We start from the raw sequence: 26567 nt of genomic DNA, 5'->3' as shown, positions 1-26567 counted from the left end.
TTTGATTTGCAGAACATATGTTCTCAATCCTCCCCTCTTGCGCCAAATGCTGGAGAGGATGACGCAAAAACAGCAGGTGAAGCAGATAAAGCCCTGAAAGCGGCTCGATACACTTAATTACAGAACATCGGGAGTAATATCACGGCTGGATTAGGAGCCGGAACATTTACAGACGGAATTTATTGGCTCTTTAAGGAGTATAATACCTTGTTATTAGTTTCCTTTTAAATTGACAAATCTCCGTTTTAATGTCGGGGATCATATTAAAGGGCAACGTCGGCATTTAATCCCAAAAAGGTTATTATGAAGAACATTAACTCATGACATGCTGGCGTGTAGCTCATGCCTATGGAAGCCTAGCTAGTGCTGAAGAAGGGTAAGTAAATAGGCAGGAGAGAGGCGAAGTTATGATTCATGCTGTATCTCCCATAATAAATGAAGGGCCCTGAAACGGATTGCAAGCTCTTTAGGGGAGCTGAATTATTTTCTGGGAAATATCCCCTCTTGGTTGTCCACTAGGAAAGGTATAACCTCCATAAAACATTTGTATATATTATATATAGGTGTAGCGGCATCCTATTCCACAGCGCTGTACAATGGGATTTCCCATTCCTGGGGACTGGGAGATGAATCAATATCTTGTGTGTTGGGTTTTGGGGTTCAGGGGTGTATTAAAAAGGGGATTAAAGCTTCCCAAATCACTGGTTATTCATAGAGGTGTCATATATTGGGTCCTACATGCAAGATAAAAAGGGCAAAAGGGTCACCCCAGGGGTACAGAGTCCAAAAAACGGGAAATAACTAGAAATTGCTACATTGTTCATCAAAAATGTTTATTAAGAAACAACAAACCTAAATAAACTAAATATCCATACTTATAAACATACACAATGTAACAAAAAGTGCAGGTACCCTTCATCCATTTTACCCCCAACTTAATGACTTTCTTAGAGAAACTGATAATGTTCAACCTAGAAAAAAATATAGAATTTTGTTCATCTCATTCGACCCTAAAAGTAATATAAACGTAATATTTCCCTAAAACACATTCTGAATTGTGAAATTCGATCATACTGATATTTATGTTTCAGAAGGTTTCTAACCCCTGACGGGAACCGGAAGTTCCTACAAGTGTTTGTTAGACATGAAATCGATTAATCGATTATTTACGACCGATATTTTTCACCTAGGCGGTTTTACATTGAAGCGTTTATACAATCATTGAATATTGTTACAGATAGATTCCCAGCTGTCCGGGCAATAATTATTTAGGTGCTTTTAAGGGCAACTTGTCAAACAGAACGATTCGAGCAGTTTTCGGTTCACCCCACAAAAATAAACAAATTTAGAGTTTTAGACCAAAAATTATACATTTTTCTATATTTATAAATACATTTTAAACAAACCATGGCATTGATCGTATGGAAAATAAATGCTTTTCTATAGGTTTATCATGCGGTGTTAGTGAACATGATCAGGGCCTGATTCGCATTCTAGGTGCCCATAGGCACAAAGATTCATGGAACGCTCTACCTTTGTGCTAATTTAATAAAATAAGAAAGTAATTGGCGAGCCAATGTTTGGAACACGGAAGGGGATGAAAAGCTTCCCATGATAACTTCCATTGAAGCATTTTCCAAACTTTCACCCAGCCCTGGCAGCAATAAATGCAACTAAAAGATCTCATTTCACATCCAAAATTCAGATGTTACATCAACTTTAAAAAAAAAAAAAAATCTTAAAAATGATACCAAGGCTTATCCAAAAATCATTCTGAATCTGATGAGCTGAAACGGAAATGAATTATACTTCATTCCATCCCAACCCGTGCAATTTGCCACTGCAAATTTTTTAGCAAATTGCCTATAAACGTGCGCATAAAACTGACATCGTGATAAATCATTCAGAAAGCAGAATGCGGTGAGTTTTCAAAAACTTAATAATGGCAGTCTCTTTAATGCGAAAGAATGAAGAATTTTTACAATTATTTCATCTTTTATAGAATTCTGGGGCAACTTTGGACAAAAAGACTTCAACTGGGTAGTTGATATTATATATATATATTTTTTTAATCTCGTGTATGTATTGAATAAATAGTTCCAAAACAACAGAAAAGTAATATTATAAATAATAAAAAAAATCCGAAAATGTAATAATTATAAAAAATAGTTATTTTTAAAATAAATTAAAAAAAACTAGAATTTAAAATGCTGTTAATGCTGGGGTTCAGAAATCTGCAATTTGTATTATAACACCAGTGTGAGAAGATTAATTAGGGCTTGAAGATTGTGTTTCATTTTACGTTCGGAATGCGTAGCTCGAGCACGGATGACAAAGTGTGAAACGCGCCGTCCAAACAGAGGTACCATGAAAATTGGTGCCAACTTTAATGTTTTAACCCTTTAATGTTCTATAATAATAATAAAAAATCTTACACTTCTAGTTCATATCCTACGTTTCGGTTTGAGATACTCTGATAATGTGGCATTGTTTACCGGCATCTTCGAGAAAAGCACTAGTCTGCCCTCTACAGGCCACAAAAGAAAACCACAAATTTCCCATAGATACATTGTTTAGAACAAAAAAATGTGTCTCTCCGACCCATTCTCACCCTTTTCCCGAGACAAAATGTAATGCTATATCAAATTTTTCAAAAACAAACAAAAAAGTATTAAATAATAATCCACGTATCACTCAAAGGTGATAATTAATAGTTTTGCTAATGTTACATTGTATGTAAATAATAGCCCATGTTAACGAGGTCATTGGTTTAACAGGATAATTATTTTTACTTTTTATTTTATTTTTTTCAAGGCATCTTCGAACCCTGACCCCCTTTCTACCCCCTCAACATCTTTCTTAAATATATTTATCATTTTTTAGAATTTTATTTTTAATATTTTATCATACAAGAGAAAAAAAAAAGATTTATGGAAGGAGTTGATATCACAGCCGGTTAGGTTGAGTGTGAGAGACACATTCCATATCAATAATTATACATAATATTGATACTTAATCCATTGACATAAGAAATGTATTATTTTTTTTTTAGTTCTATACAACATTTGAAATGATAAATGCTGCTAACAGACAGAATGAAATCTCATAGCAATCCCATTTAATAAATGATTTAAGAATACTGAATCTCTTCTTGTAACAACAAAGACATGTTCAACTTGTAACACTTGTTTGGGGGTTTGTGTTTCCGAGACACCGATACTATGTAACTAATTTATTATATGGGCTATGGACAAGAATGCTGAATTATCATATATCGCATAGAAATAATAAAAATGGACTGCTTGAATTAGTGCTTTTTTCCCCCCAAATAACTATTTTTAACTACTTTATGTAGCCTACTTATAATTGTATTCACTGAACCTTTAAACGTGTGGTGGATTCTACAGCTTGGGCCGGATTTTCAGAGGGATAAAAAAAGTAACCACGTAGGGCGCTCCTTGTGAAAAATCTTCTTGCGCAAGGTCACTGAACGCTCCAACGAGCTACAGCATTGCAGCACAGTAATATGGGGGGGGGGAGGGGAACCTTTACCACCCAAAATGTTGTGGTTGAAAAAATATAGTCAATGGGAAAAAACAAGAATAAAAACTAATTTTGGATATTTGTTCATTTAGAGCAGTGCTGACCAATTGGTGACCCATTGACCAACTTTGGCTCTACAGGGGGTTTGTACATCGCCCATCCTATAAAAGAAGCATATGTTCTACTGCTCTACGTTTCATTAAATGATGTCCACACCATGCCCAGCCTATGGTCTGCTATGGTATGAAGAGTTGGCTCCTCCGATGTTGTTGGATAAGAGCCAGCTACTGATGTGTATCACCTTTACTTCTGATGAGGACCTTGGCTTGTCTATGTGTCGTCTGTTCCACCAAACTGGCGTTAAATCCAATCCAAAAATGGCGTTTTAATCAGCTTTCCTCGTTTGTTATGTGATTAAAAACCTCCTTCCATGTTTTCTCCCCCATTTTTTAATGTTATGACCCAAGTGGCCGATTCAGTATTCAGATCTGTACCAGCCCCTGCCTTAACTTCATCTAGAGACTTTTCTAACTGGGAAGGCAGGCTAAAGACCACCAAGTCCCCTACGGATCTACGGAAAACTGTTTGGTGGCCAATAATTCCATGAGCCTAATAAGATCATCTTGCTGTTGTACGTATTCAATAATCAATACTAGGATGTATTCATGAAGAATGCAACTCAACAACCTTCCTGGATGCCATGATCTCCCTGTTGTATTCTCCTCCTTTCTATCCTGAAGCTCTGTTGACCTTCCTCGCCTTTCCTTATTCTATGTCCATTGGGTTCCTCCAGTTATCATTCCTACATTACATTTTCTTATAGTGAAGTTTCTCGTAAAGTCTCCTCTCCTTCCTCCTTATATTGATCTCATGCGCGTTCTTTCGGCAAAGTAACTTTGCATTTGTATCAAGGGAGCCCCTACTTCATGGTTAAAGGTATCTGTCCAAAAATAACCAACTTAATTCTGTAGGTAGGCTCTACAGTAAGATACGTTGTATCATTTATATCATTCTCTGCATGTTTGCATTTGTGTATGTTTAGTGGTACGCGCGTCCGCTTAAATAACATTTTTTAACAATTATTTTTACAGTTTGTCCAGCATTTTTGTTCCTTTTTAATTCAAACAAATTATTAAAAGCACATCTACAAGTAAAACACATGGACAGAACAGGATTGTTAATGGCAACAGGAGAAAAGAAATATATATATATATATAAACATGTTATTCAGAAATATAACAAAAAGAAAGACTTAGATTTTAAGTATTGAAAGGAGGTTTCAGCTAAACGACAGATCGGTATAAAAGAAACGAAATCTGCCCCAAAAAAGATGTTTTTGCACAGTAGGGTTAGTCTGAGTTATTTACATTTTGATTTACCAAAAGGAAACATACTTTTAATAAGAAAAGTCAGTGGGTTTTAAGGACAGACAGGAAATTCAGGCAAGCCTTTGAAGGCTTGGAGATCATAGATCAAGTCACCAACCTGGGTTAACTGTGATGAATCTGTCGTCTGACGAATTTCCGTCATATAAGTGGTCATCTGTAGCCGACGATCCTGATGTCTTTGTGGTTTGGTCAAGTTCATAGTCAACGTATGTGGTCGGCACTACGGTTTGTAATGGGACTGCATTTTGTGCAGTGGTATTCCCCTCACTGTCTTCTTCTAATAATAAAGAAGTATTTCGTTTATGTTCCGGACCCAACAAAGTTTCATTTGCGCCAACTTCTTCCATGTTGTCGGCGGAAACCGATGTCGGAGTCGATTCGGTTTGGTTTTGCGGCTCTGAGGAATGCGTAGTCGAGGTCTTCTTCTTTTCGGTTTCCTTCTCTCCTTCGTCATCGGGGTCTCGTTCCCCATCTTCCCCTTCACCCTTTTCATCTTTTTCTCCATCCTCTGCCCCCTCGTTGTTTTTGGTGGGAGAGGCGTCGGTGTCGGAGCCTGCGGACGGTAAAGGTTCTGTGGCGGAAACAACAGTTTTTACCGTCTGTTTACTAGGAGATGAAGAAGCAGGAAGTCGAGTAGGCCACACCGTGCTAGGAAAGGAAGGCAAACCACCACCACTAAAGCCGAGGCCTGCAAGCAGAGTACTGGTAACCACAGAAGCCACAGTAGCCTGGCTCCCGCTGGAAGAAGGCCCCATTCCAGTAGCCATGGAAACAAAAGAAAAGGGAATGCCAGAAGAAGTCCACGTAGAAGATCCAGAACTGATGGGTGCCATATCGGCAGAAGAAGCTGGAGAAGCAGTAGGCTTGAAAAAGATCACCAAAAAGAGAAGAGAGACAGAGTCAGTAATGTACCTGGAATATCATTCTTGCTAAGCATTCTCATTTTTTCTTTCTGAATATTCCCTCTCTGTGTTGAAACAAAAAAACATCAAAACGAGCGAAAGAATGAAATAGTTCTTCACAAAATATAATCTGCTGCTTCCTGTCCCGTTATATTTTGTTTCACTCCTGAAGGCGTCTACTAACGATACTATTGAACACGTCGGGACACCCAGCCCAAGCTTATATATATATATATATATATATATATATATATATATATATATATATATATATATATATATATATATATATATACACGTCTCCTTTGGACAAAATTTTAAATCAAATCCACATAACTATTACGTAAATATATTTTTTAATACTTTGAAAATATATAATCTCCCAAAATGTATCCGGTATCTCAGTAGTTTCATTATACTATTGTCCGCCACCGGATGTCACCATTGTGTCACCTAGACTGCCCCCCCCCTTCTATGCACCGTCTACAGAAAAGAAACAGATACAATTGGCAACAATAGGGAAATAAGGATTTCCTAACTACATTCAATTCGCTTCCTCCGGACGCAGAGTGGAAATGAAGTATTTAAACCCCGTTCCAATGAGTTACCTCTTACCGCTGTTATTCTGTTCCGAAAATCAAAGGATGGGATTTTATTATTCCTGAACAGCGATAGAAATGTTTACGTTGTAATAATCGCTGTTCTGTTAAGGCTCTTTCATTCTCTTCCAGAATCAGGGACAGGAAATTAGTCTAGTAGACTTAACCCCTTGAACTTGTGGTTTCGGGCCCCTTTCTTCCCTTACTCAATTATTTGGGACCTGATATATATTTTTTTTATTTTTATGTGCTTTTTTATGTTAAACTTGCATAAACTGTAATTCTAGAGGCCTGAGATATATGGACCCTCCGAACACCAGCGTCACCATAAATGGATCCAAGCTCAACTGTTCTTTCATTTTTCTTGGGGCCGAAGCCCTTTTTTCTTATTATTTAGATGTCCAAAGTGGGCTTTTTGTGTGGATAATCTGATGAAGAACATCTAAAAACCCTTTCCACAAAGCTTTTGCCCCCTCCCAAAAAAAGAGTCCCCAGCAAGTAGACCCCATACATGGCTTTCTCTGCTTTGCCCATTATATTATTATTATTTTATTTTTTACTTACCACTCCTGTTTTTACAATCCTGGTTCCTTCAAATACCCGCGTTGTGTTATCTGAACAACAAGAAAAAAAAAGGATACATGTTACCACTTCATAATAACAATACCCACAATGTTTTACATAAAATGTGAATAAAAAGCTCAAAACGCTATAAATATTGTTCTGGTTGAAATTCGCCCGATTTAAAGATGGGATGTCACCTGATCGCCTGGTTTGGGGTCATCTGAGCTAATTAGTCTATAGACGCTAATCAGGTCATTAAGGGTATTAATGATCTCGCTTTCTTCTCTGCTCCATTCGCTGTGCAGGATGGGTCATCAGTAAAGAAAGTTCTGCAGCTTGGGGTAAGTAAAAGTCTAGAGCTGTGGACCTCTCTGGAGCCATCGACAGATGCTCTAATTAAGCTTAACAGATTGATTTAGGATTTTATACGAAGACTTGCAAGTTCAGCAGTACATGGCCCATTACTCCTCTGTTGGGGCTGTCAGCAGGCGATGTCTTTCCAGATTAATTTTACGTTTGCAATCCATGAGAACTGTCAACTTCCCTCAACTCCGGAAGATGCCCAGGAAACACGCGCTTATTTTATTTATATTTCTAAATCAATGAATTTAAATTCATATAAAAATGGTCGATATTAGTTTAGGAAAATAGAGCAATTATCTGTTTTTTGTTTACTAAACGTTCATGGAGATATTTTGTTTCTAGGTTTGATTCTTTGCTTCTTGTACTAGTAAACAATATTGTGTGTGTGTGGGGGGGTTGTGTCTTCTAAGCGTGAATTAACCACTGCCCACCCTGACCTGCCGCCAGGATACATTTTTATTTGAACCCAAACTGACAACCACAGGCTCGTAGCGACCTATTCAACTTGCTGGTAGTTTTTAAATACACTCCCCCCCAGCACCAAGCCCCCCCCCCCCCGGTGAAAAATACAAGGGTTGTCGCCATCTTGGTGTAAAATCCAACTTGAAAAACTAAAATGAAAGGAGGTTTGTGTTCAAAAAACATCACGCGGGGAAGGAAAGAGCGCTCACCTTGAAATAGCATCGTCTGACTGAAGTCGCTGCGCATGTCGTTTCGGCAAACCGCTTGGACTCGGAACAGATACAGGATGTCGGGCGAAACGTGGTTAATAATGGCTTTCTGTTTATAATACAAAAAAAATAAAGGTTTATTAGAAAAACTGTATTCTGCGCTAATAACGCACACAATAATCCATGTTCCGTTACAGTGTATCCTTTCTGAAATCCTTCACCTCCATGACTAAGCTCCAGGTGGCCCATCTACGGCCCTCGAGACCCCACAACATCCGAGACCTTAAGTGTCTCGTTACTTAATGTTTCCTTTAAACCTTATCAGATCTCACAGTTTATCCTTTTCCTCCTAAAAACATTACGGAAACCATAGGACCATTTTTTCCCCCACCGTTTCCATGGCAACAACCTATCAGTGCCTCCATTTCCGTCACATGACAATTAAGTGTTCCAGTAACTAAAGTCAACAAAGTCATTAGAACAGTGCATTTAAACAGCAGGAATCATTTAAAAAATAATTGCCTACAAATATATTTTCTTCTAATTATATAACGGATCGGTTTAGGTACTTTTTACGCTTTAAAACACTTTTTATATATATTTTTTTTAATGGGCCAGTAAAAAATAGAGAAATACCTGCGCAGACCCACAAACTATACACAAGTAATAACTAATATATATTTTTAATGTTGTGCTTGAGATGTAACATTGAAAGGCCGCTTTTTTTTTTATTAATCAAGGAAATTATGCAACATCTCAGGCGATGATCCGAAGCACCTACTCTGTTGTCACATTTCACTTGTAAATCGCCAACGCACGAGACAAGCCGCTTACTCTTCATGTCAAACGTACTTTTTAAATTCTAATGTTGAAAGTATAAATAATTCCTGGTGAATAATATTTCATGTCTGACATGTAGGGAAATCTGCCACCCAATTTGTTTTTCCATAAATTGTATAAAAGAAAGAAGTCTCCATAAGTAATAGATATAAATACACCGCCGTTCAAAGGTTTGGGGTCACTCAGCTGATTTCATGGAAAACGAGGACATTTTTGGCTGTAATATAATTACAAAAGGGTTTTCTAACCATCAATTATCCTTTTAAACTTAAACTTGGATCAGTGAACGCAACGTGCCATTGGAACACAGGAGTGATGGGAGTGATAAAGGGCCATTGGAACACAGGAGTGATGGGAGTGATAAAGGGCCATTGGAACACAGGAGTGATGGGAGTGATAAAGGGCCATTGGAACACAGGAGTGATGGGAGTGATAAAGGGCCATTGGAACACAGGAGTGATGGGAGTGATAAAGGGCCATTGGAACACAGGAGTGATGGGAGTGATAAAGGGCCATTGGAACACAGGAGTGATGGGAGTGATAAAGGGCCGTTGGAACACAGGAGTGATGGGAGTGATAAAGGGCCATTGGAACACAGGAGTGACGGGAGTGATAAAGGGCCATTGGAACCCAGGAGTGACGGGAGTGATAAAGGGCCATTGGAACACAGGAGTGATGGGAGTGATAAAGGGCCGTTGGAACACAGGAGTGATGGGAGTGATAAAGGGCCGTTGGAACACAGGAGTGATGGGAGTGATAAAGGGCCATTGGAACACAGGAGTGATGGGAGTGATAAAGGGCCATTGGAACACAGGAGTGATGGGAGTGATAAAGGGCCATTGGAACACAGGAGTGATGGGAGTGATAAAGGGCCGTTGGAACACAGGAGTGATGGGAGTGATAAAGGGCTTCTGTACATCTATGAAGAGATTCCATTTAAAAATCAGCAGTTTCCAGCTACAATCATTTACAACATTAACCCTGTCTGAGCTGATCCATTTCATGTTATTTTAATGGAGAAAATGTCCTTTTCTTTCAAAAATAAGGAAGTTTCTAAGTGAGCCCAAACTGTTGAACGGTCGTATATAATATATCTCAGAATCTGGTCCATGTTAAATGTTTCTGCCTGAAACAGCTCAGGAACATTAAGGCGTTGGTGGAGACGCGACGCCGGTCCGGCTCCTCGATCCTTCCTGTATAAGTTGCTACATTAGTCCCAACAAACCCGTGAATGGGAGGCAGACGTCAAATTGTTTCAAACAACAATAGAAAGATTATTATTGGTTACATTTCCAGTCTTATCCACAATGGTCGTTAAAACTGCACTGTAAATATAACAAAGTTCATTGATATTGAACAATGTATCAAATAGGTCAGATATACTGTATCAGGTATTTTGTTTAGATTACTGAGAGGGTGGTAGATAAGTGGAACAGCCTCCCAGCAGAAGTGGTAGAGGGTAATACAGTGAGGGGATATAAACATGCATGGGATAGACATATAGCTCCTGAATCTAAGACGAGACCCACGACTGATTAAGGTTTGAGTCTTTACAGCGGTATACGGGAGACTAACATGAATTATCTCAAAGTATCTTTCACACGCATTCAAACTCAAGCATTCATTGGACGATTTCCCTTCGCAGTCCGTTCCAGCCCGAAAGCGGTTACTTTGTTCTCGTTTGCGGGATTTGGAAGGGTAAATTTGTTGCCTGGTGCTGTTTGAGAGAGGAAAGTGCTGAGGATATCAAATCTTAAAATAGCGCAGGAAAGGAAAGCGGAATCGCGGTGGAAAACAGGTTTTTTTTGTTCTCTTCTTTCTGGACTGTGGTCACATTTATTTTAAAATAAAGCACCTACTATAAAAAAAATCCTTAAATGACGCTGGGTAACAGGAGAAGAAGATAATGTAGAACAATTTAAAATATAACCTAAAACAAACAAACAATTATACTTTTTTCACATCAAGGCACACAAGAAACAATGAAAAAACCTGTCCCGTCCTCCAAGTCTTTGGTCTTCTGTTGAGAATGGTCCTCTGTAGGCTTTAATTCCCTTACTGGATTAAGATCTACGACTTCTGCTGGAAGGCTGTTCCATCTACCACCTCCATAAAACTACCATAAGTACAACCCTGAGATCTTGGAACCCCTTCACTACAGAGGAAAAGCCCCACTGAGAACCTCTAGATTGGTAAAACGATGGTGAGAACATACCAGCTCCTTGTCGCTGTCCTTTATGAAAGTCTTCTCTTTCTCGTCGTCGTTCTTCGTCCAGCTGTAGGACACCATGTAGTTAATTACCGGCGGGTGGTATATGGTCTCCGGCTTATTCCACGTGACCAGTAACGCCGTCTTATTCATTTGTTGTACTTTCATGCTTACAGGAGGGGTGCTGCACACTGGAAACGAGAAAACATGAAAAAACTATTTAAAAAAAAAACACCAAAAAACATACCAAATGAATCACTCGTGGTGCATTTCGCGGAATGTGCTTTTCTCCATCTTATACCTTTAAACTCGTGTAACAGTGAAGAAAGAGAAAAAAAAAAGTTTGTCGGAAATTAGCTCTGGGAGATGCAGCTGCGTATGTTTATTATCCGAGTGACATCATCCGGTCACCAGGCAACCGTAGTCCCTCGTGGAAAAAAAAAAGATAATCGGATGGATTCAATACTTGAATAGCAATCCCATAGACTGTAACGTAACAAGACGGTGATACATTGTATCTCATTGTATCATTGTATCTCATTGTATCATTGTATCATTGTACATTGTATCTCCTAATAAAATCACAACTGATTTTTTGTATTTTCCACTGCAAGCTACAAGAGGGTCGCCATGTAATTACTTGTGATAAATGTATCTCCAACAGTAACTCCAGTTCAGTAGACCGGCTCTCTGTAGGAAGACAAGATGTTCCCATTGATGGGACTTCCATGCAGAAGAACCCCAATGACCCGAGTTAACCAGCATGGCACGTTGCGTAATACGCATATTGGACTGCGGTGCATCATATAAGTTACATTCCACCGGACATGCTCAATCAGAAGGCTACAACCAGGCGTCCATCCTTATCGTTAGGGGGGTTGATTAGGGGAGAAGACCAGTGTATCCCACCTGTCCTAACTGTTCGAAGGTTTGATGATGGTGAGGACTGAGGAGCCATGATATTCCCGGGGTATATTCTCTGTAGCCGCTCAATGAAAAAGGATTGCAGAGGCAAATGGTGGCTGGTGGCCCTTGGGCTTGGTTTAGGGTGGCCCTGTCCTGGGCTGGGTTTAGGGTAGCCCTGCCAATAAGCGATTCAGGTACGGGGTCTGTAACTAATAATTTACCTGCTGAAACATGAATAAGGAGAGGAGAACGCACTCGTCCAATCAGGCAGGAGGATTCAATGTACCATGGGGACCAAGTGATTAGGTGCACGTCTAATTGGATAACTAATGGCCAATGACTGTCTTTATCTGACTCCATTCATAAAAGAAGACGCGGCTGACCATGACCTGGAGACTTCAGTTTGTTGTAGCTGCGCAGGGTCTTGGCGTCCCCACAGCCCACCAAGGTTTTGACAACCGCCTCTTGCACGAACAACGGAAATAAAAAAAAAAATCCCTAGGTCTAAACGGGCAGAAAAAGTTTGATTTAAGCGATTTTTAAGCAAATTTTGATCCTAGTTAAGCCAGCGTCTATATAGCGAGGCGGAACAACACTGTCAATCTAGGTAAACCTAAAGGCTGCCGGTACCTGCTGTCTGTTCTGGAAGACGGGTGGCAGCTGTCGGAGCTGGAAAAGGAAATATTTAAGCTGCAGAATTCCTTAGCAAGAAGGAAACGCTTGCATGAATGGCACATGAAAAGGAACGAGCTGTCTGTCGGAGACATCTTCCAATATCACAACTCCAGAAGGCGAGTTCTTTCTCTTAACCGTCAGACAATGATTGCTCCAAAAATAAAGAGAAAGACAAACTCTGCAATTTCATGTCATCGATCAAAACGCTGACAAGTTTAAATACATCTCGGGCTAAGTGCACCCCCCCCTAATATCTGTAGACTACAATCCTCATGATCCTCCGACAGGATTAGGGGGCTTCTGGGTTTTCCTAACACCTGGAGGGCTGCAATGTGAGCGCATGTATACCACACAATCGGTTTTGTGCAGAAAGGGGGAAAATGATTAAATGTAAATAAATGAGACAAAGAAATAAAGGAAATAACGAACAGAAAGGTAAGAAACTGTGAATTTGCTTTCAAAATCTTACAATATTCTCTAAAATCCATAATTCAATTCCTTTTCTTGTTTTAATTATGAATAATAATAATATTAATAATAATAATAAATAATATTTAATAAATATTTAATAATAAATAGTTAATTTTCTTCCGATACACTTATTTTATTCTATCCAAAATGCATGCATTTGGCACTTTACTCAAAACTGTGAATACAACCCAAAGCGGATACCCTTATCTTGCAACCCCTGAGTATGCGCAGGTACATACAGGAAATTAAAACTGGTTACGACGTTATCAGAAATTCGGCTAAAAAAAGAAGGACGCTGTCTTTGAGCCACAACTACAAATTTCCAGTAGCTGTTTTAAGACAATAATTGTCTAAATTAAGTCGCAAGTAGACCTTCAAACCCATCCCCTGACTCTGCATTACTTAATACCAGAAATATCCTCAAGACTAAAAATACGTTTTAAGATTTTGTATTTAATGGACTTGATTTGAGAATTCCTAGTTTAGAACAACAAGAAAAGATAAGATTTGTTTATTTATATATGATTTATAATATGGTACTTAGAATTTGCCCCTAAAAATGTTAAAAATTGCTTGCATGACCACCTGGACATGATACCCACCAAACGCCCATTCATCCGCCCATTCACCCATTCATCCGCCGATGTGCGTTTCTACGCCCTTACACATGTGATTGACTGTATGGAATTCTATTTTCTTTGGGCTACAGGCTCTAGAATCATTCCTCCCCATTTTATTACACAAACCAGTCAACCAAGAATGACAAAAACGACACAAAGTAAAGAAACGCATTACATTTTGACGGTGAGATTTCAGCACCTCTCCTGCCCTGTGATCCCCCATTCTTATACGCTCCGGTGGTCCCTGACAGCGGTGAATGAGATTTAGAATTCTCCGCAAGCTCTAAGACCTCTTACAATGATCACCATCGGCGAAGACACCTCTCAGGTCATGCGCAGCGGTGTCAGGACTCACACCAGAACCTTCTCACTCGCCGTTTCATTTAAAACAAACCAAATTCACAGTTTTATATCTTCTGAACACACTCTACGCTAAGCAGCTTCCATTGCTTTAATTCCAAAGAATTCACTCAATTTGCTCTCGAGTTGATTTTCGAGGCAGCTCACCGGTGGCGTTGGCCAATGCAGAAAAAGCCACTCTTTGTTCTTCAAGTAAAATTGATTGTTTGTTCATGAAAAGGATCTGTTTTCATCGCTCCTTCCGGTAGCATTGAGTATTTTAGCCCAGATAAAGCAAAGTGGACTGCGAAACATTGAGAAACGTTGTATCGGCACTTAAGGTCTTCACCGGTTCATAGTAATGGGGTATAATGTACACACTTATTTGTGCGATGGTTACACATGGATGTTCACATACATTCTGTGTGTTGTACTTAATGACGGCTTCGCATATCTCTCCAGGTGAGTCATTGTTAAGCGGCAAAAGGTTTTCAACATTTTCAGACTAAGTGTACATTAGCCGAGCTGACTCCAAAGCCATTATCAGAAGAATGGGCTTTGGGAAATTGTTAAGAATGCCTGCATATACTCGTATACAAAAGGGTTTATTATCGACTCAAACAATGAATGGAAATTTGTGTGGAAGGGTAATGGTATTCAGTACTGTGCAAAAGTTTTAGGCAGGTGCGTAAAAAACCTCTCCCCGATTGGAGGACGGGGGGGAGGTTGTGTCCGGAAGCACATTTTGTCCTCCATTTTGTGAAAGCCCTTCGGGAGGTCACGTCACTGCCACTCTTGTTCATGGAGAAGCGGATGAAGAATGAAGACTTTTTGGATCAGCGAATGACGAGAGAAGACAGAAGAACAAGAAGATGCAAGATAAAAAGCAAAGCTGTGAGGCACGGAGACAGGGACATGGAAGCGGTCGGCAGAGAAGATAGTGAGACATTCCAACAGAGCGTGAGAGTGAATGAGAGCATGAATGAGAGAGTGGGTGAGCGTGTGAGTGAAAGAATCAATGAAATGTAAATAAAAACTTAGAGTGCTCTGTTCTCATTTGTTATGTTGGGGGGGTCCCTCCTCGTTTAGGGGTACGTATCCAAATGCACAAGTCTAGTACAGACTACTGTTACCTTATGGCATTGTAAGCATCTTGGTTAACTCGAGGAAGCCAGAGATTTTATTCTTGCTTTAAGTGGTCCTGACAGAGGGGACAATGCACAATTTTAAACTTTCGTCCCTGAGCAAAAATACATAAAATTCCCAAGAAGTATTTTTTTTTGGGGGGGGGGAATAAAAAAAAGTAAAAGAAAACCGTGTTAAAGAACCCAACAGGGGATTGTTATATCATATTTTGTAACGACGCTTTCTGCTGCTTTCACAGTATGTGGTGCGTCTGCCCACCGGCTAAATGTCCCAAGACTTTTTTTTTTCTCTGTGAAAAGGTAAAATATTGGTTTTATGATGAAAATTCAAGATATTCTTTAAAGACGAATGCTACAGCTGAACGAAGACTTCCCTTCGGTTTTTTTCTTCCCCCGTGCAGCCAGTTGGTTGAATATCTCATCACTCTCTGGAACGGAAAGTTATACCCACACGTTTCCATTCAACGGAGTCTTTTAATCAAATTCCATCTGACTGCCCTTGGTGACAGATTGCCACGCGCCGCACCCACATAACCAAAACCTCCGCCTCGTCTACACGTTCCTCATCGCGACCGCTTATAAAAGCATCGGAAGGGAACTGTATGATCGCCAGCAGCATCTGACACTTTTATTCCCCCTTTTCAACAAATCTCAAGCGACAGCGCGGAGGCAGCAAATATATCATCTCTTACCCCAGTAAACTAACAATATTTGGTGACGCTAAATAGTACCGAGGTTGGACCAGAGCTTCTTCATACAATGAAAAAAAATAAATAAATAAATCCTTAACCCCCTGTGTGTGCAGATGACACTAATTAATTAATTAATACAATTAAAAAAGATTTATAAGAAACACTGGTGAATAAGAAAGGGTGATCTCTTGGTCTTCTACTGTCCCTCAACTGGGAAACGATGTGTGGGACCCAACAGGATAAAATACATGAAGGAGGAATTCTTTAAACTCTTCAAATTTGACTTTATGTTTAAAATATAATATTAATATTTTCTACAGACAAATATCACTGCGAGAACAAAAATATCTATACAAGGCACCATGACGGAGGAGAAGAAGAGGTTCAAAAACTTGAAGGGCAAAGTCCAGACCCTTAAGATTTCCACAAATCAATCCTAAAGACCCAGATGTTTTTTTTTTTTCTGGAAATGCCTTATTTTTGTTATATTTAGAAAAGGAAGATTTTCAGTCTGAATTTTGAGATGTTTCTGCTCTAGAACAAAGTCGCCGTTGTCCTACAAGGGTCTCAAGAACATTTAGCTTTGGGGGGGGCAACCGATGGAGTCGCCTTCCAAAAATAAAACCAACCCAGACATCCAACGGGATGAGACAAGAGCCATTAGGTCACTGTTCGCAGATTTTGCTACACAATGCATTCCCTCCGAACCTTTTGCGAGCGAGTGATTGATGCCGGACTGCCTGTCGTAACCTCGATGTGAGAGATGGCTTCTCATTTATGATGTCAGGAAGGTGAAATAGTGAACCTAAACTAAATTGCTCAGTTTGACTAGTGCTGTACCTTTGACTTCAAATCAATATTTGGAACGTCGCCCCAGATAAAAAAGGAATAAAATTAAAAACCTCATAGTGTTGGGTGACAAGCGAGAACGGGACTCGGAACCCAGCGTATTGTGCTGATGAAATATCTGAGATACTAATTTGAAATTTAAAAAAAAATTAACCTTAGAACCTTTGATGAACATATAGGGAGCCGTGACAATTTTGATATATTAGCGTCCATAAATAAACTTGCCGTCGTCGGGAAAAACGTTGATATAAAAAAAATATATATACGCGTTGGCGGACGTGTAGAGGGCTCGCTGTCTCGTTCGATGAACTCACAACACGGTGCAGCGAGGTGGAGGATTTTCATCTCTAATTTACAAGACGCAAGATCTCAAGCAGATGCTTTGTGTTGTGACCGCGAGAGTTAAATGTCGGAAGTAATTTATTATTACGCTCATTTTTCATGGAACAGGAAGCAGGTAACACTTCCCTTCTGGAGTTTATGCTACTAGTTTTGTAGAATTTATATTCCACCCAGTGGTTTCTAAATGTTATTGAGGACATAGTCAAGGGATCCCACCTGGAAACTACCCCCTCCCCCGGAGGCCACCTGGAGGTCTCCCTGTTCTGAGGCGGTGGATTTGAAAGGTGGGTGGAGCTAGCCATGGACAGGTGTAGGCCCCCCATACACCTTAAGGAGACAGGTAGTGGGAGGGAACATGGGTGAGGAGGGTGTGTGTGTGGCCAAATATCAGTCCCCTGCCCAGAGAAGGCTAAAAGTGACCAGGAGACCCAAGGAAGCAAGCCTTCACCCAGAGACTCCGCGTCAAACTTGGAGAGTTACCAAGACAGATCAAAGAGGTATTTGACTCAAGATCTGGACTATTTTGTTGCTCAAGTCTGGAGCTATAAGTTAACAGGAACCTGTGCAGAACGCCCATCCGGTCAAAAGGCAAATACGGGATACCACGTCTCACCCTGCTTCCCCAGGAATTGATTTTTTATAAAAGATTTGCCCTTCTGACGTAGTCACTGTTAAGGGGGTATTGGGTAAAAGGTAGGTGGAATTCAGTAAAGAAAACACTCTTTGGCCAAGGACTGGTGACCATTTTAAGAAGATAAAGCGTCACGCCTACATTAACCAATGTCCATCTGGAGCTTCATGCGTTGAACACCTAGAAAGAATCTCAGGAAGCTTTAGGAAAGATCATCTAAACGTCCGACCGTTCCAACGCACAAAAAACTCAGCTCCAGAAAAATCCGAGACTTGCCGGCTCTTTTCTTAGCTGAATAAGATTAGAATTTCCTTCCAAAGCATTCTGCGATACATTATTATACAAATCTACCCTTATTCTAGTCTAATTCCAAATATAAAATTATAATGCAAATATAATCAAATGAAATAGAAAACGATGTGTAAGATTCACAGGAAGAAAATAAATAAATAAATCAAGGCCCCATTTTAGGTCAGGTTGCCTGGTTTTTCGCAAGGTGACTGATTTCACCAGGGAAACGCATTATCCGTTCCTACGATCACTGCTTTCTCATATCGTGGAATCCGGTCGCAGGGAAAGGCTTGTTTACAACAATACCTGGATTCGGCCTGGCAGCTCTCCTGCCCTAGAGAAACACAACGGCGAGGAGTCTACCAAACAATCCGTCTTCTCTACAAACACCGAGAATTCTAAAGCAGAGAGAGCTCTAGAATGTCTGCAAATAAGCTCACGATCGCCATTTCGGACCCTTTAACAACACACGCTGAAAACCTTCTTCTTTTAGGAGACTAAAAATTATTGTTAATGTTGCTAATTAGCTTTATCGACTCTCTTCAAACACCGAGCGCGCCCGACATGAAACAAATGTTTGGGTTCCTTTTTCTAGGTGTTTTTGTAAGTCACCGGTCACGTAACAAACACAATACGCGTTGCATTTTCTATTCGTGGCTGTGTTTGCAATAGCAAAAGGCTTAAATCCCATGGCGTAAAACAAAGATAATTTCCCAGAGCTAAAAACACCGGGGAGATGGAATCAGGTGTGATAAACAGCGTAGAGCCGAGAGAGGAACCCATAGAGCGTTTACACGATTATACTGACCCCACAGACGCACACCTTGGTTTGTAGGCTTCGTGGAGCCACAGGGGAGCCGGAGAAATTTAACGCACCGATGTGAAATCTGCCTGCCGAGTGTTTTTTGTGGATTCAAGAAAAAAAAGCTGACTTGTGAAAACAAATGATTAAACAATAGACCCTATAATTACACAAGGGCACCCCAGACCCAGAACGTCTCAACGCGACACAACGCAGCTTTCCCGAGTCATCATCATGGGCAGTTTGGAATAGTTAACAGACTTGGCATCGTCCCTGGACTTTTAACGAAGAAAGACCTGGCCACGATTAGCTCCAATTTTTATGCAAATGGCAGAATCACGGAAGGCGTCCGACCTGACACGTTCCAGGTCTATCGATTCTCTTTGCCACAGAGCTCCAGCGGCCGTTTAATGAGCCAGATCTTCTGCTCTAGGATGCCATCGTTACCGAGTGTCCTGCTTGCTCCCTAACCTGGTTTGCCAATCTGACTTTAGTTGAAACCTTGCAGATTATCAGCTTTGCTTCTGGATGGACCTCTGGTATCTCAGCCCTCGTTCCTTGAGATCCCTCTACATCTATACCCCCGAAACCTTGCGCTCACAAAAAAAGAACTTTTTATCTTTCACGATTACATATAAATATATAAAAATCGTTAATACAGAGAACACGTAATAAACATATTTAGCCTTATTAATTAAAAGTCTACCAGAACCTGTGTAGATTCTTGAATATTTTCACAAAAAAAGACAGTTAGAAGATCTTCAGTCTTTGTCTTAAGAATTAGTAAATATCTAAATTTATAATAAAAGAAAAATCAATTTCTCGTTAGGATTTTGAGAACATTTGAGATTCAAATTATTAATTAAAAAAAAATAATAATAATAATTAGATTTGTAATAAGAGCTTTAATAGCCGACGTCACCTTTTGAGGCCTCTGTGCCGAACGAGTTGTCGAAGTAGTCGGACATATCCTCGTTCCACGCGTCTTTCACCGCCGATTTGAAGACGAGCCGATCGTTCAGGCTCTGCTTCGGTCGGAAGTTGTTCCTCAGATACTCCACCGATTTGACGTGGTCCTGCTGTTCCGTCGTAAATATGGAATAGAACGCTTCGAGCTGAAAGCAGAAATTACACGGCGGAGTTAAAGAGCATCTATTACTTAATGTACTAAACGCGCGGCTTATATGGACACAAACGGGAAGGCGGATAATCCTGCCAAGAAAATCGGCACCTGGAATTTTACGTTCCCACTGATTCTATATTGAACTGATTTACTATATATCACGCAAGCTCTCTCCGGCAAATCATAGGCTTCGTGACGGATGGAAATTTCTAGCAGCGACTGGTAACATCGTGCAGACAAGTAAAAACATTAAAAGAAAAAAAAAAGAAAAAGAAAAAAGGACGCGTCGAAAATACCCCTTTGAGACAGTTCTAGAATGCTTTGCGATGTGCGGAAGGTCAACTGAATGACATTTAATCCGCTCGAGGTTATGGAGCTTAAGCCATGGAGCTAGCAATTACCAAGAGACATATCCCCAACGGCAAAGGGCACATACAAAATACCCCCAACTACCCCAACATAAGAGGTAGGTAACGGGGTTGGCAACAATATTTCAGCTCTGGGGTAAATCTGAGGTCTTTTTCTATAAATAGATAAATTCTTGAACCATATGAGAAATATTTTATATCTCTGGCCTCCTTTGTATTGTTTGAGCGGCTCGGCTTTTTGGTCCCTCCTGACTTTATCTCAGAAAAACAAGGAAAGAGACGGAGCTTCGGAGCGAAAGGTGAGAAAACAAGCACATCTTCAGACAAACCGTTTCAAAGAGCATCGCAATCGTGCTTACTGTCGACATATCGGTCCTGGAGCTAAATCAGCTTACAGAAAGAACATCTTCATTAGCAAGTTTCGTTAGGACTTGGACTCTATTTAGTGCGTGTCTTTACAGGGAACGCTTTGGCAAACGATACTCTGGTTACATTGTATCTACGATAACATTCGCCTTGCGTTACAGTCATGTATTGCATACAACCATTTCGTTTAAAGCCAGTCGACCTCCAAACCTGATCCTCAAAGACCACCAAGCCCGCCGTGATGTTTCCAAGACACTGACACGCGGTCGATTGTAACGTACCTGGTGATAGGATATGAGAACGGGCCGACTAAACACGACCCACTCCACAATCTCGCTACAAGGTGGTGTGGTCAGGGATCCCGTGTAGCGGTAAAAACTTCCGAGTGACGCCGGCAGTAGATCCCTCAGAACAAACGGGTCCAAAAAGGTTTCTTTTTCTGCAAAAGAAAACGGAAAACAAGATGTCTCTTTACATAAAGTAGGCAGATCGGAGGCATTTTACAACCGCAACAGTCATTAAAAACAAAAAAACATTGTATCCCTAAAGTATAATATTGGAGAACTTTTTACTTAATGAAATTAATCCGGCGGCTGGGAGATGAATTTAATTTCTGATTTCTTTGTTACTGATCACAAATCACGCGAAGTAGCGAGAAAATGGAAGGTGCGTATAAGGAGTGCATAACAAGGACCACGCGTGACTCTCGTACACGCTAACCATTTGTGATAGCCTCACCGTGCAAATTACACAGCGCTGATCTCGACCGACTCTGTCATCACGTTTTATCAAGGTCATAAGCCAATATCATATATAACCTTCTCCTGTAGAGCCAAGAAACACAATAAAGGCACTAATCTAATAACAGAAGGCTCTGAAGAACTCCTGCTTCTTCCAATACACGCAGAAAAAAACCAAAACAGATCTTGTGTTTCAGTTCAATATCTGCCGGGAAAATATGGCAGGAATGCCGATATTGCGAGTTAAGGAACCTCTTTGTCCGCGGTAACTTATAGAAGAATCGGGGTGGAAGGGGAATCGCATAACTATCTTCTCGGTATCAATATCCAGGTCGATGATGGACAACGTCAATTTAGAGAGACACAGGAGACATAAGAAGACCCAGGTACAACAAGACCAAAGTCTACGTGGTCAAGGTCCCATCAACCTTTCATGGCCAAGGTTCCATCGCCTGGGTCAAAGTGGTGGCCCATTGGAAAAGATGGCGGATGCGTTCATCAAAGTCTTTCCTCCATATGCCTACAGTATCATTATTAAATAATTAATAGTCCATCAAAGTAAAAGATGAAGAACAGGAATGCTAAATTCAAAGTTATTCAAATTTCTGCGCATGAATAATGAATGATTTTCATATTAAATACACACTTTATCAAGCAGTCTACAATTCGTCTCATTCTGTCTTGCGTTTTAACCATTTGGAAGAACATAATGAATTATCAACCTGAACGAGGATTTCGCCAACAAGAAGATGCCTTTTTAACATGCAAACAGCGTTCTCTACTTCTGTCTTTTTTTTTGACGATAAGATACGTAAAGTTTTTTCTTGTTTGTTTTTGAGTCTCTTCTCAGTTTCTTAAGTCCTTGAAGGTTTTTTTCTATTATTATTATTTATTTAATATTTTTATGCTGCAAACTGATATCGCCCAGAACCATCTGAAATGTCACTAGTCATTAAGCATTCGTTCTGAGTTTAATTGAGGGGGTGGTCTGTGGGCAAATGCAAAAGTTCAGTTTTTTTTTTTTTTTTTTTTTTTTTATATCACGCTCCTAAGAGCTGAATTTCCAGCAAAAAAACCCCCCAAAAAACAGCTTTACTCATCTTCTCTCTCTCCGGGCTGTCAAACAGACTTTAATAATCTCTAAACCTCTCTAAACAGTCAACCAATTTGCAGGATTCTGAAATGGAAGCATGGAGGTTTCAAAAACATACATATCCGAAGCGATCGGATCTCTTTAATCTTTGCGAATGTATGCAAGGTAATCTATCTGCATGTAGGTTATGAAAATAGTTCTTTTTTGTAGGACGGGGAACAGATTAAGACCTCTTTTCCCACAGGTTTTAGGGGATCTAAGAGTCCAAATCTTCAACAACAAAAAAAACACTTCAAAGAAGACCTTCTGTTGATAGTCGGGTTCCCACTGGCTGTGATCACCAAGAAAAGATGGTCCGTTAAAATGTACATTACACATAAAGAATGTCCTTTATTGATGGTTTCAAAGAGAAGACATCACAAACCCAACGAGATGACCGCATTGTAACGCAACTAGGACAGCATCTAAAGTTAAGTGCTTCGGCTTGGCAGCTTAGCGCAGCGTTCACGCTGTTAGGTGACATCTTGCGATACAATATTTCTTTGGTTTAATTCTCATTTCTTGTCTGAATTCTACTTAATCCCTCGCGGGTCTGGCAACAAAATCCAAGAAAAGAAGCGAGAGGAAGCAAGAGAACGCATTAACATTACCATAAATAGATTTGAACAGCACACACAAAAAAAAGGGAGAGCTCCCCAAACATCCAAACCCCCGGCTTTGATATCTTGATCCTCGCCTTTTTTTCCCTCCTTGAATCGCCCAACACAAAAGCAAACTTCTATCTGCGAACCTAAACTATCTGTAGTGTCTTCTTTGTTCTTCGCAAGACTGCAGGTCATCCCAAGGTGATTGAAAGCGAGCAAATCCCCAGAGAAATCAGAATGTAAAGCATGGATGGAACGTACGGTACGTTGTGAACTTCAGAATCAAAAACACAAGAAGAAATAGTAAGAATAACATTATAGCGGCTCTTTTATTTTATCACTCAATTAAAGGAAAATATTTTATCGCGTCAAAATAAACGTTATAAGCGTTACGCGCTCTCCCTCCGCACCTCTTAACTTCGCGTTTCAATCGAGGTTTACCTGGTTTAAGCGTGCATCAAACTCATGGAAAAACATGAGGATCTTAGAGATGTAAACTAGAAATCATCAGTTTCCTTAAATCTCATTATATCAGTGATTATCTGATTCTCCTTATTTCACGTTCATCCAACTAACATCAAGGACGCCAAGTTCCATCACCGATATCATTCCAGGAACCCGGTGTCACATCACGTTTTCCGACAACGGTTGACCCATTTCCCAAACTCTACATAACAAACAGTGATGTATTCGCATTGGATGCTGCCCGGGGCCTGAGCGAGGGCAGCACTCCCAGCCAACGCTCCCCCAAGACCGTCGTCCTTGATGCGGAGCGCCGGGAAGAAACGCACAGTGAGTCGTGGATAAAAGGCAACAAGTACTTTTTAAAGCAGTATATGGCGGCTGTGCCAGCTCAATACAATCTCCATGGTGCAAACGCGCCAGTTGGGGAAATCAAAGACCTCTCCTGTAACCAGCCAATTGGCCAGTGGGACACTGGGGGGGGCTATTTGCCCAAAAAGGCGATGTGCCCCAAAATTTGGCGATGGGAGGACTGGGCTTGCTGTCCTATGTCACGAATAACAGATCAAACTTAGTTGGACATCCACAATGTGCCTTATGGGAAGCCATAAAGTTGGGTAACCCAAACCCACAGAGCTCAACGTTCCAAAAACATTTTATTTCTCAACTGCGCTACCTTTTTAAAATTGTACGTCATCGAAAACATACCACCGTGGCACGTACGGGGCAAAAAAAGATTTGACCACTAAACACCGATTTATTTTTCAATCGGAACAAGCTGGGCTCCCCGAGTATTTTTCTTCCGCATCTAAGAAAAAAAAGGTTTCAAGTCTTTCGCAGGGCCGATAAATCATATCTCATTAATAATGAAACAATGTATCGCTGCAGCCGTTGCCGTGTATAAATACACGAGGCGCTAACCAGAGATTTCTGCGTTCTCTGCTCCGGGCGTGTTATCGGAACGGAAAATTTTCTTCTATCCACGTCTCATACCTATTTTTCAAATACTGTAGATTTATTGCCGCTCGCAGCTGCGATGTTAAATGACTCGGATGCAGAACAATTAATCCTAACCGCGATTTGTTTTAATCTCCAAGTGTCAACGGCTTTTTTAGATTTTTCAGTCAAAATACCAAACAGATTGCTTTTGCTGAAATTTAGGAAGTTAACTTCTTGGTTTGCAAAGAGAAGAAAACATTTTATTTATTTATTTATTTATTTATTTATTTATTTATTTTTTTTGTTCGGAAAAACACAGATGGCATTTAACCGGCAGATCATCCGTCCCGCAGTTGTAACCAGACGGTCAGTACAATTATTAAAACAAAAGAAATCACCGCGCTGAAAACAAACTAAAGAATCATTTCTATTTTGGGGGGAAAAAAACAAAAAAAACCCACTGAATTATACAATTTCTTTCTGTTCTGAAAAAAACAAATCAAAACAATAATTTATACTTTTACAGGTATACATTCTACCGTTCAAAAGTTTTTTCATGGAAAACAAGGACATTTCTGGTTGTAACATGATTACAAAAGGGTTTTCTAACCATCAATTATCCTTTTAAACTTAAACTTGGATCAGCGAACACAACGTGCCATTGGAACACAGGAGTGATGGGAGTGATAAAGGGCCATTGGAACACAGGAGTGATGGGAGTGATAAAGGGCCATTGGAACACAGGAGTGATGGGAGTGATAAAGGGCCATTGGAACACAGGAGTGATGGGAGTGATAAAGGGCCATTGGAACACAGGAGTGATGGGAGTGATAAAGGGACATTGGAACACAGGAGTGATGGGAGTGATAAAGGGCCATTGGGACACAGGAGTGATGGGAGTGATAAAGGGACATTGGAACACAGGAGTGATGGGAGTGATAGAGGGCCATTGGAACACAGGAGTGATGGGAGTGATAAAGGGCCATTGGAGCACAGGAGTGATAAAGGGCCATTGGAACACAGGAGTGATGGGAGTGATAAAGGGACATTGGAACACAGGAGTGATGGGAGTGATAAAGGGCCATTGGGACACAGGAGTGATGGGAGTGATAAAGGGACATTGGAACACAGGAGTGATGGGAGTGATAAAGGGCCATTGGAACACAGGAGTGATGGGAGTGATAGAGGGCCATTGGAACACAGGAGTGATGGGAGTGATAAAGGGCCATTGGAGCACAGGAGTGATAAAGGGCCATTGGAACACAGGAGTGATGGGAGTGATAAAGAGTGATGCACGCCTATGAAGATATCACATTAATTGGTTTTCTGATCCATTTTATGTTATTTTAATTTGCTTTTCTTTTCAAAAAGTCACTCCAAACTTTTGAACACTAGTGAATCTCAAATCCACCCTATATTCATATATCATTTTTATTTATTTTAAGTATTTTTTCAGTTTATTTATTTTTTTAACTTCTACCTAACTCTAAAACCAACCTTAACCTTATCTAACTAATACCACTTTAACTAACTCCCACTACACTAACTACTCAATATTCAATTAAAAATTACATATACAAATTAACCCCTTAGGGTCATTAATCCTGGATTTTTTTACCGATGACGTGCCAGGTACATCATTGATCCTCTAGGGGCATCTTTTCATTACCTGGTACGTCATTGGTCCCAAATGGGGTTACATTTTGGGTGACTAGTTGAACAATTTATACATAACATATTATATATATACATATATAATATATATATATATATATATATATATATATATGGGTAACTAGAACCTGAAGAGCATAATTATACTTCACTATCTCCCTCTAATTTGGTTGAAATTACAAAGAAGCAACGAATATACTTTATCTGTTTTTTGTTCCACTTTGGAAAATGATTCTTAAGGCCAAACCTATTGCTCTCAGCCAACACTTCTTTAAAAATGTTTAACTTTGGACAATGCCGGGGCCGTCGTACGTCG

The 26567-nt window shown here is 40.1% G+C and overlaps 1 protein-coding gene across 2 annotated transcripts in view; it reads right to left on the bottom strand.

Annotated features, from left to right (window-relative positions):
- PTPRG (protein tyrosine phosphatase receptor type G) overlaps positions 1 to 26567 on the bottom strand; it is a 179534-nt gene that overhangs the window by 38777 nt on the left and 114190 nt on the right. Inside the window, exons 7-13 of one of the 2 annotated variants that reach the window (XM_053470206.1) lie at positions 20981 to 21138; positions 19765 to 19957; positions 11086 to 11270; positions 8031 to 8139; positions 6997 to 7046; positions 5844 to 5898; positions 5029 to 5502 (exon numbers count right to left, since the gene is read on the bottom strand). In XM_053470206.1, coding sequence (XP_053326181.1) covers positions 5029 to 5502; positions 5844 to 5898; positions 6997 to 7046; positions 8031 to 8139; positions 11086 to 11270; positions 19765 to 19957; positions 20981 to 21138 — 1224 coding nt within the window. Of the gene's footprint in view, positions 1 to 5028; positions 5795 to 5843; positions 5899 to 6996; positions 7047 to 8030; positions 8140 to 11085; positions 11271 to 19764; positions 19958 to 20980; positions 21139 to 26567 lie in introns of both variants that reach the window. The other variant, XM_053470205.1, reaches the window with a different exon arrangement.

Source organism: Spea bombifrons, chromosome 6 (assembly GCF_027358695.1).
Source record: "Spea bombifrons isolate aSpeBom1 chromosome 6, aSpeBom1.2.pri, whole genome shotgun sequence".
Lineage (NCBI taxonomy): Eukaryota > Metazoa > Chordata > Amphibia > Anura > Pelobatidae > Spea > Spea bombifrons.
The sequence above is the reverse complement of the archived record's forward strand: the minus strand, read 5'-3'. Positions and strand labels throughout refer to the sequence as shown.